Source organism: Cucurbita maxima, unplaced genomic scaffold (genome assembly GCF_002738345.1).
Source record: "Cucurbita maxima cultivar Rimu unplaced genomic scaffold, Cmax_1.0 Cma_Scf00004, whole genome shotgun sequence".
Classification (NCBI taxonomy): Eukaryota; Viridiplantae; Streptophyta; class Magnoliopsida; order Cucurbitales; family Cucurbitaceae; genus Cucurbita; species Cucurbita maxima.
This window is the reverse complement of record NW_019272020.1, coordinates 3,426,422-3,441,739: the sequence shown is the minus strand read 5'-3', so window position 1 is coordinate 3,441,739 and position 15,318 is coordinate 3,426,422. Positions and strand designations below refer to the sequence as shown.

The 15,318-nt window shown below is 38.9% G+C and overlaps 5 protein-coding genes across 24 annotated transcripts in view; 2 read left to right on the top strand and 3 right to left on the bottom strand.

Annotated features, from left to right (window-relative positions):
* Window positions 1-15,318, bottom strand: part of LOC111478507 (vegetative cell wall protein gp1-like) — a 446,768-nt gene that overhangs the window by 154,939 nt on the left and 276,511 nt on the right. The gene's annotated exons all lie outside the window — the stretch shown is intronic.
* On the top strand, window positions 220-3,285 carry LOC111478435 (protein indeterminate-domain 2-like). Of its 2 annotated transcripts, none has more exons than XM_023122695.1 (4): window positions 220-971; window positions 1,057-1,453; window positions 1,540-1,757; window positions 2,164-3,285. In XM_023122695.1, the coding sequence occupies exons 1-4, from the start codon at window positions 863-865 to the stop codon at window positions 2,991-2,993; spliced, it is 1,554 nt and encodes a 517-aa protein (XP_022978463.1). In that variant the 5' UTR covers window positions 220-862; the 3' UTR covers window positions 2,994-3,285. The 2 variants fall into 2 exon arrangements, with proteins under 2 accessions (XP_022978463.1, XP_022978462.1); XM_023122694.1 differs by having other exon boundaries at window positions 1,540-1,793.
* On the top strand, window positions 3,928-6,951 carry LOC111478520 (HVA22-like protein k). Of its 18 annotated transcripts, none has more exons than XR_002717481.1 (6): window positions 3,928-4,105; window positions 4,417-4,834; window positions 4,954-5,142; window positions 5,654-5,714; window positions 6,181-6,261; window positions 6,487-6,951. XR_002717481.1 is itself a non-coding variant. In XM_023122815.1 (6 exons), the coding sequence occupies exons 2-5, from the start codon at window positions 4,513-4,515 to the stop codon at window positions 6,523-6,525; spliced, it is 243 nt and encodes an 80-aa protein (XP_022978583.1). In that variant the 5' UTR covers window positions 3,928-4,105; window positions 4,417-4,512; the 3' UTR covers window positions 6,526-6,559; window positions 6,650-6,951. The 18 variants fall into 18 exon arrangements, 4 of the variants coding, with proteins under 4 accessions (XP_022978583.1, XP_022978584.1, XP_022978582.1 ...); XR_002717486.1 differs by having other exon boundaries at window positions 4,417-5,142; window positions 6,487-6,826; window positions 6,878-6,951; XM_023122815.1 differs by lacking the exon at window positions 4,954-5,142 and having other exon boundaries at window positions 4,417-4,574; window positions 6,487-6,559; window positions 6,650-6,951.
* On the bottom strand, window positions 6,943-11,228 carry LOC111478467 (G-box-binding factor 1-like). Of its 2 annotated transcripts, none has more exons than XM_023122742.1 (12): window positions 10,862-11,228; window positions 9,793-9,934; window positions 9,665-9,712; window positions 9,458-9,547; window positions 9,283-9,372; window positions 8,920-9,092; window positions 8,783-8,840; window positions 8,639-8,687; window positions 8,333-8,559; window positions 8,002-8,079; window positions 7,378-7,503; window positions 6,943-7,282 (listed from the first exon to the last, which is right to left on the bottom strand). In XM_023122742.1, the coding sequence occupies exons 2-12, from the start codon at window positions 9,850-9,852 to the stop codon at window positions 7,181-7,183; spliced, it is 1,101 nt and encodes a 366-aa protein (XP_022978510.1). In that variant the 5' UTR covers window positions 9,853-9,934; window positions 10,862-11,228; the 3' UTR covers window positions 6,943-7,180. The 2 variants fall into 2 exon arrangements, with proteins under 2 accessions (XP_022978510.1, XP_022978511.1); XM_023122743.1 differs by having other exon boundaries at window positions 9,793-9,861.
* LOC111478465 (serine/threonine-protein kinase STY17-like) lies at window positions 11,905-14,763 on the bottom strand. The gene is made up of 6 exons (XM_023122740.1): window positions 14,317-14,763; window positions 13,831-13,963; window positions 12,974-13,169; window positions 12,701-12,822; window positions 12,467-12,622; window positions 11,905-12,384 (listed from the first exon to the last, which is right to left on the bottom strand). Exons 1-6 carry the CDS (start codon window positions 14,532-14,534, stop codon window positions 12,082-12,084), a joined length of 1,128 nt encoding a protein of 375 aa, XP_022978508.1. The 5' UTR covers window positions 14,535-14,763; the 3' UTR covers window positions 11,905-12,081.

Genomic DNA, 15,318 nt, shown 5'->3' with positions numbered 1-15,318 from the left:
TTAAAAAATTAATTAATTTATGTGATATAAAATTAAAATTTAATGTAATTAAAATCTTAATTAGGTAGTAAATATGTGTATTTTTAATAATAATTAATTACAGTTTAATGGTTTGTTGAATCCAGGACACCGAGCTCTTAAATTTGCCGGAACAAATCGACGGTGCAAGATATATATATATATATATATATATATATGGAAGGAGCTGTTTGTCCGAATCGAAGCCGAAAACTTGGACAAAAAGTTACGTTCCAAATCCTCTGCACAAAATTCAGCAAACCGCCTCCTCTCTACCTTTTCCGTTTTCCCATCTTTTGAAGACTTTTATTTTTCTCTTGAGAAAAGCCAAACTCGTCGTCTTCACAGATTCACAGAGCTCTCTCTCTCTTTCCCTCTGTAAACAGTTCCTCTTCATCTTGTTCACAAGTTTGTTTTGAATCAACGGACAGTGAAGCAGCTGTTCTAGCGGTCTTCACTGGTTCAATCCAGTTCCAGAAAGTAGAAAGTAACCGTCGGCCGATTGTTCTATCCATCTCCGGCGATTATTTTTCCGGTGGCTGCGTTTATCGAACCCCTTTTAGGTGGGTTTCAAAAGGGTCTCCGTGTTTTGTAATTCCTGTGTTTTTTGGGTATGTGGGATTTTGGTCAGACACCTCTTGAAGATATTTGACCCGTAGAGAGAGAGAGAGAGAGAGAGTGAGATGGAGATTGGGGGAAAAACCCTAGAGAGAGTGAATTAAACTATTGTCACCCACAAAAGGATTCCTCGATTTAAAGTTGAAATACTTTCGGGTTTTTTCCTATTTTGTCTCGATTTTCAAATTGTTCTTCGGATTTGGGAAATTTTACTGCTCCGAAAGTCATGCCGGCCGATGAAAAGGATTCGTCCATGGCTTCCGGGAAGGCTAGCGTTTCTTCTCCGGGAGCGAAATCTGCCACTAAGAAAAAGCGAAATCTACCCGGAATGCCAGGTAGTTTGATTATCCAATTGCCCTTTTGAGTTTGTTTGAATTTTTTCGAGAATTCAAATTGATTGAACTTGATTTTCTCTCGCAGATCCGGAAGCGGAAGTAATTGCTCTATCTCCGAAGACCCTTTTTGCCACAAATCGTTTTGTTTGTGAGATTTGCAACAAGGGGTTTCAGAGGGATCAGAATCTGCAGCTTCACCGGCGAGGTCATAATCTTCCATGGAAGCTCCGGCAGAGGACAAGTAAGGAGGTGAAGAAGAAGGTCTATGTTTGCCCTGAGAGTTCTTGTGTTCATCATGACCCCTCCAGAGCTCTGGGTGATCTGACTGGGATTAAGAAGCACTTTTGCAGAAAGCACGGTGAGAAGAAGTGGAAATGCGATAAGTGTTCGAAGAAATACGCTGTTCAGTCTGATTGGAAAGCTCATTCCAAAATTTGTGGAACCAGAGAGTATAAATGCGATTGTGGAACTTTGTTTTCCTGGTAGATTTAATATCTTGTTCAGTTCGTCTTGGATTTTGTTGAAATTTTTGGGGGTTTTGAATTGGGTTTTGGTTTTTCTTTTGTAGGAGGGATAGCTTCATTAGACATAGAGCTTTCTGTGATGCATTGGCGAAGGAAAGTTCAAAAGCTCAGCCTATGCCGGTGGACAAACCGGATTTGCACTCCGACCACGATGGCGATTCTCAGTCGGCGTCGGTCAAACCAAATCTAGAGCCTTCTCCTCCACCTCCACCGCCACCGCCTCCGCCATCATCACCGCCGGTTTCATCTCCTCCACAGACTGGTGAGCTAATAACTGCATTACCTGTGCCTAGTCAAGGTAAAGTCAACCTCTTGGCCTTACTCACTTTGTCGTGTGGTCGTTCGTCTTTATGGAACAACAATACCAAAACTCTGTTGCTTGTTGTTTGTTTTTGTCTGTTATTGTTCTTTGTTTCCATCTGAAATCCTAACAGTTAGGCGGATGATCGATCTACAATGGAACTTTTTGTGGAATGGCTATCTGTAAACTATTAGACTCACAGCTTTTGTAAAAGTGATCCCCAAGTGCTTAGAAAAGCTAAAAGGAATGATTGATTGTTCCTCTTTTTTGTTTTGTTTTTAAGAATTCCCAGATTTTGATCTCTGTGTGCCTATGTGAACCTTTTTAATTCTGTTTCTGTTAGTAAGGTTCTTATTTTTCGTAACAGAGCTGTCGGAGAATCCCTCGCAATGTACTGAAGAAGCAACCAGTACACCTGGCCTGAGTCGGAGCAGCAGCAGCAGCAGCAGCAACAACAAGAGCGCGAGCAGCAATAGCAGCTCGAGAAGCAGCGGATTTGCTGGCTTATTTGCTTCCTCGATGACATCAAGGAGCCTTCAACCTCCAAGACCTCCTGGTTTTACAGACCTAATGCAAGCCATGGCTTGTTCAGATCGCTCATCAGACTATGCATCATCTTCAACCATTGAACCCACTTCTCTGGGTCTTGCAATGAATCAAGGGCCATCGATCTTCGGAACGGCCAGCCAAGACCTCCGGCAGTACACACCGATGCCACAGCCTGCAATGTCCGCCACAGCATTACTCCAAAAAGCAGCTCAAATTGGTGCAACAGCATCAAATGCCTCGTTGCTTCGTGGTTTGGGTTTAGTATCATCTCCTTCCTCTTTAGCTGCCCAGCAAGAGAACTTGCCATGGAACCACCAGAGCCATGGTCAACCTGATGGCATCTCAATCGCTGCAGGGCTCGGACTCGGACGTCCCTGTGATGGAAACTCAGGATTGAAGGAACTAATGATAGGAAACCATTCCATGTTTGCCCCAAAACATACCACCCTGGATTTCCTAGGATTGGGAATGGCAGCTGATGGAAGCCCCAACAGTGGCCTGGCTGCGCTAATTACATCAGTCGGCAGCAGTGTAGACATTGGGGTAACAACGTTATCATACGGTGGCAGCAGTGTAGACGTCGGGGTAACAACGTTATCATACAGCGGCAGCGGTGACATATCGGAGAAGAAAACCGAATCAGAATAAGAGAAGCTCTCTTTTGAAATGTAAACTTGCGACAACCCCACAGAATCTCTTCCCTTGTTGTCTTTCAGGTTACTAAACATTTGTTTGGTGTCGGCTAGGCTTTAGAAACAGAAGCGACATGGAAGGAAGCCATGACTGTACTTATTGTAAGATCAGTGGATCAACCAGTAAATTAAACTTAAAACACATTGTAATCTGAAATTTGTGTAGTGTTGTGGTCGATTGAAGTGTGAAAGTGACAAAACTAGAACATCATCATTAAATTATAAATTACAATTTAATGGTTATAATTTGTCGGTTCCCGACATTTGTTTGCAATATCTTGCAAGAAAAAGAAAAAAAAAGGACAAATATTTATGACTCTTCAAATTTGGTCTCCGAAGGAATCAGATGGTGTTTGAACTGGTTTATCTCTTTTTCCACCTGAATTTCTTTATTTTTAAGACAAAATCTTTGATTAACCTATCTCTTGTTTAATGAACGGAAGTCATTACTGACCTTCTTAAAATTGTCTACGAACGTGAGACAGATATAAAGAAGCCTTTTTTAGGGATCAAGTCATGAATTTTCTACAGAAAATGTGTGGGGTTCGAGTTACTCGTGAGAATTTTCTTCCAGACTCAATTATCTAATGAAGAAAAAACATTTTGTGTTTCTCTCTCATATTCTCCGTTCAAATAAGAGTACTGGATGATAAATGAACATTTCTAGTTTCATAATATATTGTCATTTAGGCAAGATTTTATAATCGAGAGCACGAAAGAAAAAGAAAAAAAATATATAATACATGATTACATTTTAAATACAATTATTACTTGGGAAGGATTATAGCTCATAAGTAAAAGAAGAAATTACAAATTTAGCCCATATGAATTTGATCTATAAACTATTATATATAATAATTTCTTAAACTTTAAATAGTGCTCCCATACATTTGAGTTTTCGACTCCTTTTCTATATACCGTCCATTCAATTTTCACTCGCATCCAAACCCTTTTCTTTGGATTTTGAGATCTTCGTTCTTGAATCTCATTCATTTCGGTGAAGATTTAAGCAGCGATTTTGCTTCCAATCGATCAATGGCTCTTCTCGGCTTCGCAGTTACCAACGAGGTACAATCTCAATTCCCAAATTCGATCTTCTTTCCCATTTCTCCGTCTGCTCGGCCTTTTTCCGCTCGTTCTTTTGATTATTCTCAAATTTAGGAGCTTATTTTGACGAGTTTATTAATGTCTTCTGGATAAAGAGGATGATCAGTTAGTGATCGGATGGAAGAGGCGTTGTATGTTTCACTTTTACCGATCTCCTATGTAGGATGCATTTTCTTCTGGCTAGGATGAAAATCACTTGAACTCCATTGCAGGAAGTTGTGTATTGTAGTGAGCTGAGTTGAGATGCGATTAACCGTTTGAGACTCAAGCAGGTTAGGGATAAAAGTTTGAGTGATTCGCTGCAAACAATGTTAGAAGGATATGACGAGAACTCGAATGTGGGGAAGCTATGATATTTGGGATCCTTTATGCAGGTTGAATTGCAGCTGCTTCTATATCCTCTTGGTTCCAATGTTGTTCGTACGGCATGATAAGCTTCGACTTAAAAACTCCTTCAACACTTGGTCTTATTTGTCTTAACGCCTTTCCTAGTAGCTTGTTCAGCTTATTTTCACTTCTTTCTAAGAAATATACTAGTGGGAGATGTTATTCCATTATCTACTGGTTTTCATTATGCCTTTTGGCTTGTTTAGTTGCTCTGTAGGGATTGTCTTACCTGTGAATTCCCCTTCAAGGCAATCGAGAAGAAAGATCAAAATGAGCAATAGAAGTGGCTTTTGTATTGGGCAGGTTGGGGAAAAAAAAATCTTTTCAGTTCTTTAGCTTTCTTGATTTTTAATTTCAAACAATGGATTATCTTGTATATTGTGTGTCATGGAGAAATATGCAAGCTCTTGGAGGTTTTGCAGGGTTGGCCTAGTTTTCTATGGGGCATGGGAAACATGTAAAGCAACGTACAATTTTGTGAGTTTGTAATCTGTAGGATCATTGTGTTGTCCCATTACGTATTGCCGTCAGCCTTACGATTTTAAAATGCGTGTGTTTGGGAGAGTTTTCCACACCTTATAAGAGATGTTTCGTTCTCCTCTCCAACCGACGTGGGATCTCACAATCTGACATATATGGACTATATTATATAGTATACTTAATCAATTTCATGGACGTGGATGAGCTTAAAACTAGTATTTTTGCTTCTGATTCTACTCATAATTTGTTATGTTATATGGCAATTAACATGTATGTAAACTTAAGCCTCTATATTCTGTCTAATGTGTCAGCACTTGGCATTAGGGGGTGGCATAAGGATGTTTGTTTTTAGGTAGCTTTTTTTTCCCTTGCCAAATAAACTACATGGCACTAAATAAAACTAAAACATATTTTTAGTCAGTCGAACACATTTCTGTCTTTCGTCTCCTTTTAAACCAAAAATGATGGGCGATAACTATAATTTTTAGAAAGATTGAGCTGTATTTCCGTACTTGTATGCTTGTTGGATTGCCATTAAACCTTGTTACAGTCTAGTCCTTGATATCAATTAGGAGACATATACATTGCTGACACCGATCGTTGCTGTATTTTTTTTTTTTTTTATCTGCTGTGAATTTGCAGGTTTCCAGTGTACTATCATCTGGAGTTGCGTTTCTTGTTTGTCCAGCTCCCAGCAACTCATGTATGTACGGGTTTCTGCATTTTCCCCCAGCAACTGATTTAAGTATGGATTTCTCCAGCAACTGATGTATGGATTTCTGCATTTCTAGATCTAATTTTCATAGGAAACAAAGTCTATTTTATCACAAACCCATGGTTACAAGTAATAAAGACCAAAAAAGGGGTTAGATCTTGTGAGAGTACCTACGGAGTTTGCAAAAGGATTCACCAATTGGAGTTAATAATTATAAAATATTTGTCAGGGACATCAATATAGAGCCAGAAAGGAGATAAACTGAAAGGAAGAAACGCCTATTCTCCTTCAGAGATCTCCTGCCATTTCTTTTCAGCAAAGAACCAAAATAGACCTTGAACAACACTTAGAGCGACACTTCAGAGATCTCCTACATTTAAACCAAATATGTTCTGAACTATAGTCTTCCATATCTATTCGTTGCTTTTCAACACTTATCGTTGCTCATTTTCAGGGTGCAGAGAAATTATACACGTACCAGCTGCATCCTCTCTTCCTTGGGCATACGATCTTGGGGGCGGTTTCAGATGAAGTGGTAACCCTCCCTCTTATAGTCATGTCTTGCCTCCACAGAAATATTAGCTCTTCAAAGGGCTTAAAAACCATCCACTTTATAAATATATAGACCTTTTATAGTCTCCGCTGTTTTATACAAAATTAAGGAGATCCCATATGCTCTCTAGTCCCTAACAATACAAGTTTTTTCTTTGGAGATTAAACAAACGATATTTAGTGTTTGTTTTTCGATTTTCAACTGCAGGTGAAAACCATTGCTGCACGTCAGCCAGAGATTCAGTAATTTAGAACCATGTTTATGAGGCTAATGAGATCGGGTGAAGACCGTAGCAATATCCTGCTTATTGGTTAATTTGTAATTCCATTTCTTTCAACTCTTTATCTTATCTCAACCTCTGGATCAGTAGAAAGGCTTGGGTTTGCAAGACCAAATCAGGCTGGAAGGTGCCAACAAATCGAGGATCAAATAAGACTTAAGCTTGGATTCAGAGTCGGATATTGATGATCGACTTATTGCCAACAGTTTCCATTCGCTGGTGTAGTTGCAACAATATCAACCTCCGGTTTCCTGGAAGTTCATATAGGTAGCTGCTTGTAAAAATGAGTTTGCCTCTTAAGATAGTGTCGATCAACAGACTTAGTCTTCCTTTTTCCAATACCTTTCACACAAAACTGAATACTTAAGGAAATATTAGAATTCTTTTCACAAGTTATATAAGTATTTGTAATCCCCTACAGTATTGATCCTATGCACCATCTGATTCCATGGTGCTGAGTAAAAAAAATTATAATGTTACAATTGAAACAGGGCCAAGCGTATACGTCAGAAAAATAGATTCCTATACTCCTACGACAAGATCATAAATCAGAGTTAATATGGTTCCCACTTTCCCAGTCCAGAATCCATATAGCTTTTGAATGGTGTAGAGTTGATGTCCTTAGTCCTTACCCTCGTCGTCGCGAGATTGGGCAGCAGGAGCAGCAATTCCTTTTTCAAAGTTGGCTAATGCTTCTGGTCCACAAAATCGTGTCAATTCTTCCTGTTGTTCCAACAACAAATTTAAAGAGTTTAATTTCAGGACATGACTTCACTAATTCTTTGGTATATTTCATAGGAAGGAAAAGAATATTTGACCTTGATGGAACTATTTTCTGATGTTAGCTTTTCACATTCCTCGGAGAGCCTCTGCAGCTCATCCCTAAGAGTACGGTTCTCGTTGTTCAATGTCTGCACTCTCGCCTGTAATTCTTCACACTCCGCCTGCCATTAATAGCATTAAAAACTGGTGATTCTGATGCCCACAAATGGGGAAACATTTCAGTAATACTAGTCCAAGATATTCCTTCCATAAACAATTTCACGTTATTCAATTATATATTATTTTATTTAGAAGGCATCATACTGATTCTGTTATGGCATTCATGGAAGGAATAAGTGGCTGGAAAACCATAGAACTAATTTTCCCAGTTCTCACAAGGAATGTTGCTTCAAAATTTCATTACAAAAATTTGCAAAAATTCCAATAAAAGGTCTGAGTCAATAAAATAAGCAATTTCTGAGGTACAGAGATTTATTGGTCACAAATAAATAATAATGTTAAAAGTGATATTTGTCAAAAATAGCAGAAAATAAAACGCTGAAGAACACATAACCCAAGGGAAGAAAGTAAAAAATAGCTAAAATATTATGCTCCATATATACCACACAATATGGATATCAAAATTGGCAGCTGAAGTTAACACAAGTGAGAATACATACCTGCTTGCGTAATCTTGACCTCCTGGCAGACTCTCGGTTAGATTGCTTCCTTTTCTGCCTTTTCAGCTCACGTTCGTCCTACCAATCAACAAATACACCAAAACTTGAAGATTTCAACGAAAATTTACAGCGTTTAGAAGTATCCAGGAGTGTAATACTGAAAAAATTCATGTATAAAATGAGAATAAACTGTTATGGGTCGATACCTTTATTGACATATTAGACAAAATTCAACAAAATAAATAAATCCATTGCCCCTATAGTTTGACTCGAAAAGAATACCAATCTATGAAGTGAAGTCGGGAGATTATTTCAAGGGGGTAGCTCATACTTGAACCCATTGCTCAGGCATCACACCATCACGACCAACCATCGGTGTTGGACCAATGGCTGAGGAGACGGCATTCGCTCTCACTTTTCCAGCCCCTGAAGCACCCGTGGTGTTATTCCACAAATCCATTCCCATGTTCAGATTAGTTCCAGGAATGGAGGTGATGGGTTTCCCAGTTACTGAAGATTTGGCATTTGGTCCACCCGTGTTGTTTTGTGCATTGGCTCCTGAAAATAGCAGTTCAATTACAGCATTGCTAGCAGCATATATGAGCAGTATAACTTCAATTAAAGTTAAAAGTCACACCATCAGCCAGCATCTGGTTGAAGCTTCCCTTCTTATTTGCAGACAATTCCTAAAAGGAACGGGAATAATCTCACTAGTACAAGTCTATCGTAATAATTGAACCAGTTCAGATGAATGAAAGATCTTGAAGAAAAAGGCACATACATGTTGGTTAGCGTTCTCGTCACTGCCTTCTGATGACCCCTCAGTACCACTATCAGCACTGCAAATACCAGAAATTTTTAATCAGATGAGGCTGAATTTAAAGAAGAATACTTGTACCAAGCCTCAAATTAAAATACCTTTGAGAAGCACCATCATTTCCAGAACTTGAAGCCACCTTTCCACTATCTCCGGTCCTACCACCACCTGAACCAGTATTTCCTGACGTGCCCTTGGATTTTTTTGAGGCCCTTTCTTTTCCATCCGGGGACTTTCCTTCATATTCTGCATTAATTGGTGCTGAGCCAGGAGTCTACAAATGAAAAGCATGTAAAGAACCAATTTAAAATCCTTCTATTCCGTTCTAGTAATTTATGTGGGAATATGAGAACGAATGACCGAGCAAACAGCATATGATGTTAAGATAAAACCATGAAGAAAAAAGAATCACTGATTTGACAATGAATAGAATCCACTAGCTCATCGTGTAAAATGAAGATTACCACGGTGATATTGGGGTGGGCATAAACTCCCCCAGGAGGATATATAGCTGGATAAGGAACTGGAGTCCCATAAGGTGGCATCAAAGGATGCTGAAAAATATTTATACAAAATTAAGCAAATAGGAACCTTATTGTCATCTGTGAAAAATATCAAACTTCATGCGACTTTGAGTACCTGGCCTCCCCAAATGTAAGGGTGGGGAGTTGGAGAAGCAACAGTAGACGCAAAATAGGGAGGTGGAGTAGCACCAGCACCATAATAAGCCTGCATAAGAGGCTAAACTTTGAGATAGCAGTATTAATCGAGATCTTCAAAACTATTCTAGGCGTTTGATGAATTCAAAAAAGGCAATTAGTATAGAACCCAAACGTCCATATTAACCTGCATTGAGCTTGACCAATCAGGATATGAAGGTGCCGGAGCTATGTCCTGTGCGTAATGATCAAAATAATTAAAGATATCAACAACTTGAGAATGAAAATTGGCAGAAGGAAGGAAGGTTCAATCACCTGAGATGAAGAGAGAGGCTTGGAAGTTTTAGAAGGCGTGCCCTCTTCCCCTGTCCCCATCAACCAATGCTGAAAACAAACGACTATAATTCAACAATTTCCGAGTTACAGTCCGGTGTCCTAGATGATTTCTACGACCAACCTGATAATAGGTTACCAACAACAATGAATGAGAGAGATACACTCGGATAGTTAATTTAGGGAAAAAAAACATAATTTCATTCAACAAGTACGTCGTGCAATAATAAATTCATAGTTGGACTGGTACAGTACCAATCTACAGAGTTAAAGATACAATAGGATGGCCATCATTCAACACTGCTACCAATTTAGATGCCGGGAAATCAGATCATAATATTAGAACTTAGATTCCCAAATAAGGATCTGCTTCCTGGAATTAGTGAGAATTCCAATGGTCTCACTGATTCCAGAGATCCACTAATGAATAACTTTCTCTAATCATAGAAATTAATGACATTTTGTTCTCAGGGATCCAATCTTCCATATCCCTAATCATAGGTTACGACATAAACGCCGAAAAATTCTGCGATCGAACATGTTTCTACATGTGAAATTTACATCCCAAATGGGGAATCTAACATATAATACCTACACCTGCTTATAAGAACACAGCTTCCAATCCCAAACCATATATGTAAATTCATTCGAGCAAAACAATTTTTTCCCCTAAAAACAGAATTGCTTATAAAATTGCTGCAGAGGATTCCGTTAATCTTCGAATTAAACATAGACGGCCACATATCGAGGGGGAAATAGAAGTCATCAAGTAAAGAAGGATTAGTGAAACTAAAAAAACTTGGTCTGAGAAACTGAAGTATAAGAAAATAATCCCAAAAAGAAGTTGAATCGAATCCGAAAACCACAAGACGGCCAAGATATTTCCACATCCCAAAACTTGAGTTTAATTCGACGACAATAACAGCCGTATGAGAAAACTTCAAAAAAGAGACTAAAATTAGGACCAAATACGACCAAATGTTCCAATACACTACGTGTCTGTACAGGAAGAAACCAAACACTAGCGAGAGAGAGAGAGAGAGAGAGAGACCTGCTTTCATGGCGCAAGAAAACTTCAAGAGGAATGATGTGGAAGTCCAGGTGGAAGGCGTGTCTATATGTAGGTTGTTGACTGGATGATCAACGGCTGAGAATTGTGGATTCTGGATCTCTCGAAATCCAAATCCGATCTCTGCGGCTCATAAAAGAAACCACAAACTTTGCGCAGGCTAAAACCTAGTTACTATGTGTGTGAGAGCGAATGTGATTGTTGTCGGCTGGCGGTGGCTACGGGAAGGATAGAGATGCAGTGTACGGCGGAAGAAAAGAGTGGCGCCACCGCTAAAACCGCCTCTGCCGACGAAGAAGACTGCGCGTGGAAATCAGAGAGATGGGGATCCGGTGTAACGGTGTCCTTTAGGATGACCTGGGTTAAGATTAATCGACGGCTTCGGGTTAGGGTTTCGCCAATTGACACGTGCGAAAAGATCCTTCCAGCTGTCCACGTTTTACTGGATCAGATTTGTGACGAAGCCAAACTTCGATGACTCATCGTGACAGCTAATGGATAACCTTAAATATTGTACCAATGTTTTTTCTCTCCATTAATCTTCATAAAATTAATACAATTCTTAAATATTTTGCTAAATTTATAAATTTAATAATTGAAAAATGTTCTTAAACCATATCCCGTTATGGAGAAATTTCTACCTCCTCTGATTTCACAATTCATCCTTTAATGTCCAACATCTTTAATGTCCAACATCTTTTCTAGCACTCATTCTATCTCTTCAATTCATTTTTTTTAGGGGCCAACGTCATCTTTGACACTCGTTTCCCTCAAATAAATTTAACAATAAGTATGATAAAAAACAAAAAGGTTTAGAAAATAGAAAAAGAAAATTAAGCTAAGAACATAAAAAGCTCAGCTTTTGATTTACTAAACAGATGGACTTTCTGCAATGAGCCACAATTTGCCCACAATCATGACAACCCTCTTTAAAGCCATCATGAACTTAAACAGCAAAATAAGCAAACCCACAGACTCAGAAAGGCAGAAACTATTTAAAAAGTGACCAAAAAATGAGCATCCTGTTCATCAAAACCTGCTATTTCTTTGCCTATCCTTTATGTACAGTGTGTCTCTTACAAAATTGGATCCGAGTACCAACCCATCTCCTACGAACCTGTAGTTGTATGTGAAAATCAACAAATCTATCCGACCATTTACACCTATTTGCCAAGACATGGAACCCCAACAAAACCTGTCGGTCAATCAGACAAGCAAAAGTTGTAGCAACATTTGAGGCAGAATGAAGAGCTTCTATGTCTTCTAGCCTTGTGCTGTCTCCTGCTCTGAGAAGCCGATGTGTCTGATGCACAATCCACCTCCTTCTCTGTTTTGTCGTCCATGTTGGGAAGTGAAGATTCTTTTAACACAAATGTTTGAAGAAGATTAGAAAGAGAATCTATGATTTGTGTGAATTCTGGACGGCCATTGGGATCCTCAGCCCAGCATGACTGCAAGAGAGGGGCAATATCTTCTGGGATGTCCTCAAGACTCGGTCTTATGTTCTGAATCAACAAATGGTTCATCAATTCATAAGAGCAACATAGAATTGCAAAACTGAACATACTTTTAATGTCAAAATCAAACCTTGGCTGTGGCATATGCCACCATTACATTATTTCTGCCTTTGAATGGAGTCTTGTTTGTCAGCAATTCCCAAAGAATTATTGAGAAGCTGTACACATCTGCCTTGTGATCATAGCATTTCTTACCTCCAACAGGCAATGGATCAATGCTAAATAGCTGATCGGTAAATAGATACATTAACAGAACATAACACTAGGACATGAACTTTCCTGAAACCATACGAAAAAAAGTTACCTCAGGAGCCATCCAACGGTAAGTACCAGCCTCAGTAGTCATTTCACCAGATATTTCCTCCCTGGCCAACCCAAAGTCGGCTAGCTTAACCCGTTGCTTGTCTTCTGTCAGCAGTAGATTGCCTGAGTAAACATGAAGAGTGGAAATAGCCTCAACGTCCTAGTTCAAGTGCCTAAGTTGAAATTTTAATAACTTCAATTTAAAAAAAAAGGGCTTCTGGAGACTATGGACAGGAAGATGATAGAGTAATGTAGATGAGAAACAGCACAGTACTAGGCTTTAAGTCGCGATGAATGATGCCATTTGCGTGCAAGTATGCCATTACTCGTGACAGATCTAGAGCAAGACTAAGGGAAAATTTCAAATCTGGGGTCTCTGGCCGGATGCTCCACAAGTACTTCTGGAGTGTTCCACCCTTCATAAGCTCAGTGATTATCATCAATGTCGGCTCTGTGGAAGCGCCAATGAACTGTTTTAAGTAGAATAAGGTGTCAGCTAACTAATAAGAAATCAGAAAAAGATGAACATTTAAATGTATGTTCCACTAAATAGACGTACAATCTTCATCTCCATTACTAGATTTATCACCCATCATATTTTCCTCTAGTTTGTTCTGTTTACATATGTGCTTCCGGAAAACCCTTTGTTTTAACTCTAATCTACAAGTTTTCCTTGGTTAGTTTAACTCTAATCTATAAGATAAACTGGTGTGTTTAAGTAAGAAGTATGGAAGATTGTTGGTGGGGGAGTCCCACGTTGCTAATTAAGAGGATAATTATGGGTTTATAAGTAGGGAATATATCTCTATTAGTATGAGACATTTTGGGGAAACCAAAAACAAAGGGCACAAGAGATTAAGCTCAAAGTGAACAATATTGTACCATTATGGAAGTTCTTGATTCCTAACAAAAAGCGCATGCTCAACCTTTTAAAACCAATGGAAGTACTCAGATTGACCAAAAAAGAGACTGATGAGACCTAAATGAACCATCCATAAACACACTAATCTTACAACATAAAGACTACAAAACAGAGTTAAATTACAAGTTGTTCGATGTCTTGAATCTTCATAACGAAATAATAGTGAGAAACTAGAGTGAATTCTATGAGTTTTTCACAAAAACAATTACCTGAATAACGTTCTCATGATTCACTCTTGATAGCAACATAACCTCCCTCTGAAATATCTCCTTCTTTTCAGGACTTATAGCTGATGTTCTGCTTGCCTGTATAATCTTCACGGCAACAGGTTGACAATCGTACCTATACAATATCAAAATCCTTATCTAAATTGCATTGGCCGTTGCAATGCATTATGTGCACAAAACTAGCAACAAAACCACAGTTTTTTGAATAGTCAAGTTTTGGCCTATTGCAAGCATAGAACAAACAGATACGACCCATTCCATTTTACAACCAACCGATAAATTCATCTATGGCAGCAAGCAAGCATTAGACGCATATTGTTCTTTACTGCTGACCCAGTAATTTAAAACAATCAAAGATTTCCCCACGCATAAATTACACTAAGATCATACTAAACCGAGGGTAGAATCATATGGCACAATGTAAGAACTCAAACAGGAAAAAAAAAAAAGAGAGATAAGGAAACGTACAGTCCTTGATAGACAATGGAGCATGAACCTTCCCCAATAACTTCGCCGATCTTCAAACGACGAGGGTCAATGAGCAAACTGGGTTCGATCTTGAAGACGAACTCTGAACCGAAATCTTCATCATCATGAACCCCAATGAAGGGACTTAAAGCACTGGAAATTGTCCTGAAGGAATTGGAGTTGGAGCAGGAGTGTTCATCATCGGAATGGCCCGACATTGTTGGAGATCCTTCTACTTTCACTCCCTCACTCAGTCTATTCCATTGGGAATGAAGCGTATCAGAAATCGGGAAACGAAAACATGAAACACGAAAAGAAGAGATTAAAAACCCAAAAACAAATAATCAGGCTTTAATCGAGTGAATGTCGTTGATTTGGAAAGAATTTAAAAAGTTGAGGACAGGGAGGAGGCAAAGCCAAAAGAGAGGGAAAAAACGAAACCCAAAAACCAGTGACGTACATTCTGGTGAAACCAATAAATTTTGGTATTAATCAAATGATTAAATTCTTGTTGCTTTTCTTTGATTATGATTACCCTGCATCAGTTGAATCGTTCTAACGCTGCCGCGTGTTAACAGATTAAAGGCTGCTTCATGATTGGTGGACTCACGTGGTGCCAAAAATTAAGTGATGTAGCAGATTGTGGCTCTGGTATTACGGAAATATTCGGGAAATTTTTGGACGTTTTTTGGGGAACCCCGTACGGTGGGGCCCATGTAATCGGAGAATTGGAGACACGACTTGTCGTTCGTTTCAGGATGCACCAAAATCATTTTAGTGATCGTAAAATATAAACGTGACAATAAATATTTGCTGATTTTTGGCATTTATAATTGTGGGACGTACTTTTATCTCATATTTTTTGGCTTCATACTTCTGTTTAAATTTGCATGTTAGGCCCAATAGCGAGGCCCATCAACAGTACGCTGATCGGGCTCAAAATCCATGGTAGGCCCAATATCCACCAACGGAATATTTACATTTGGAAGTTTTTTAGTTCAA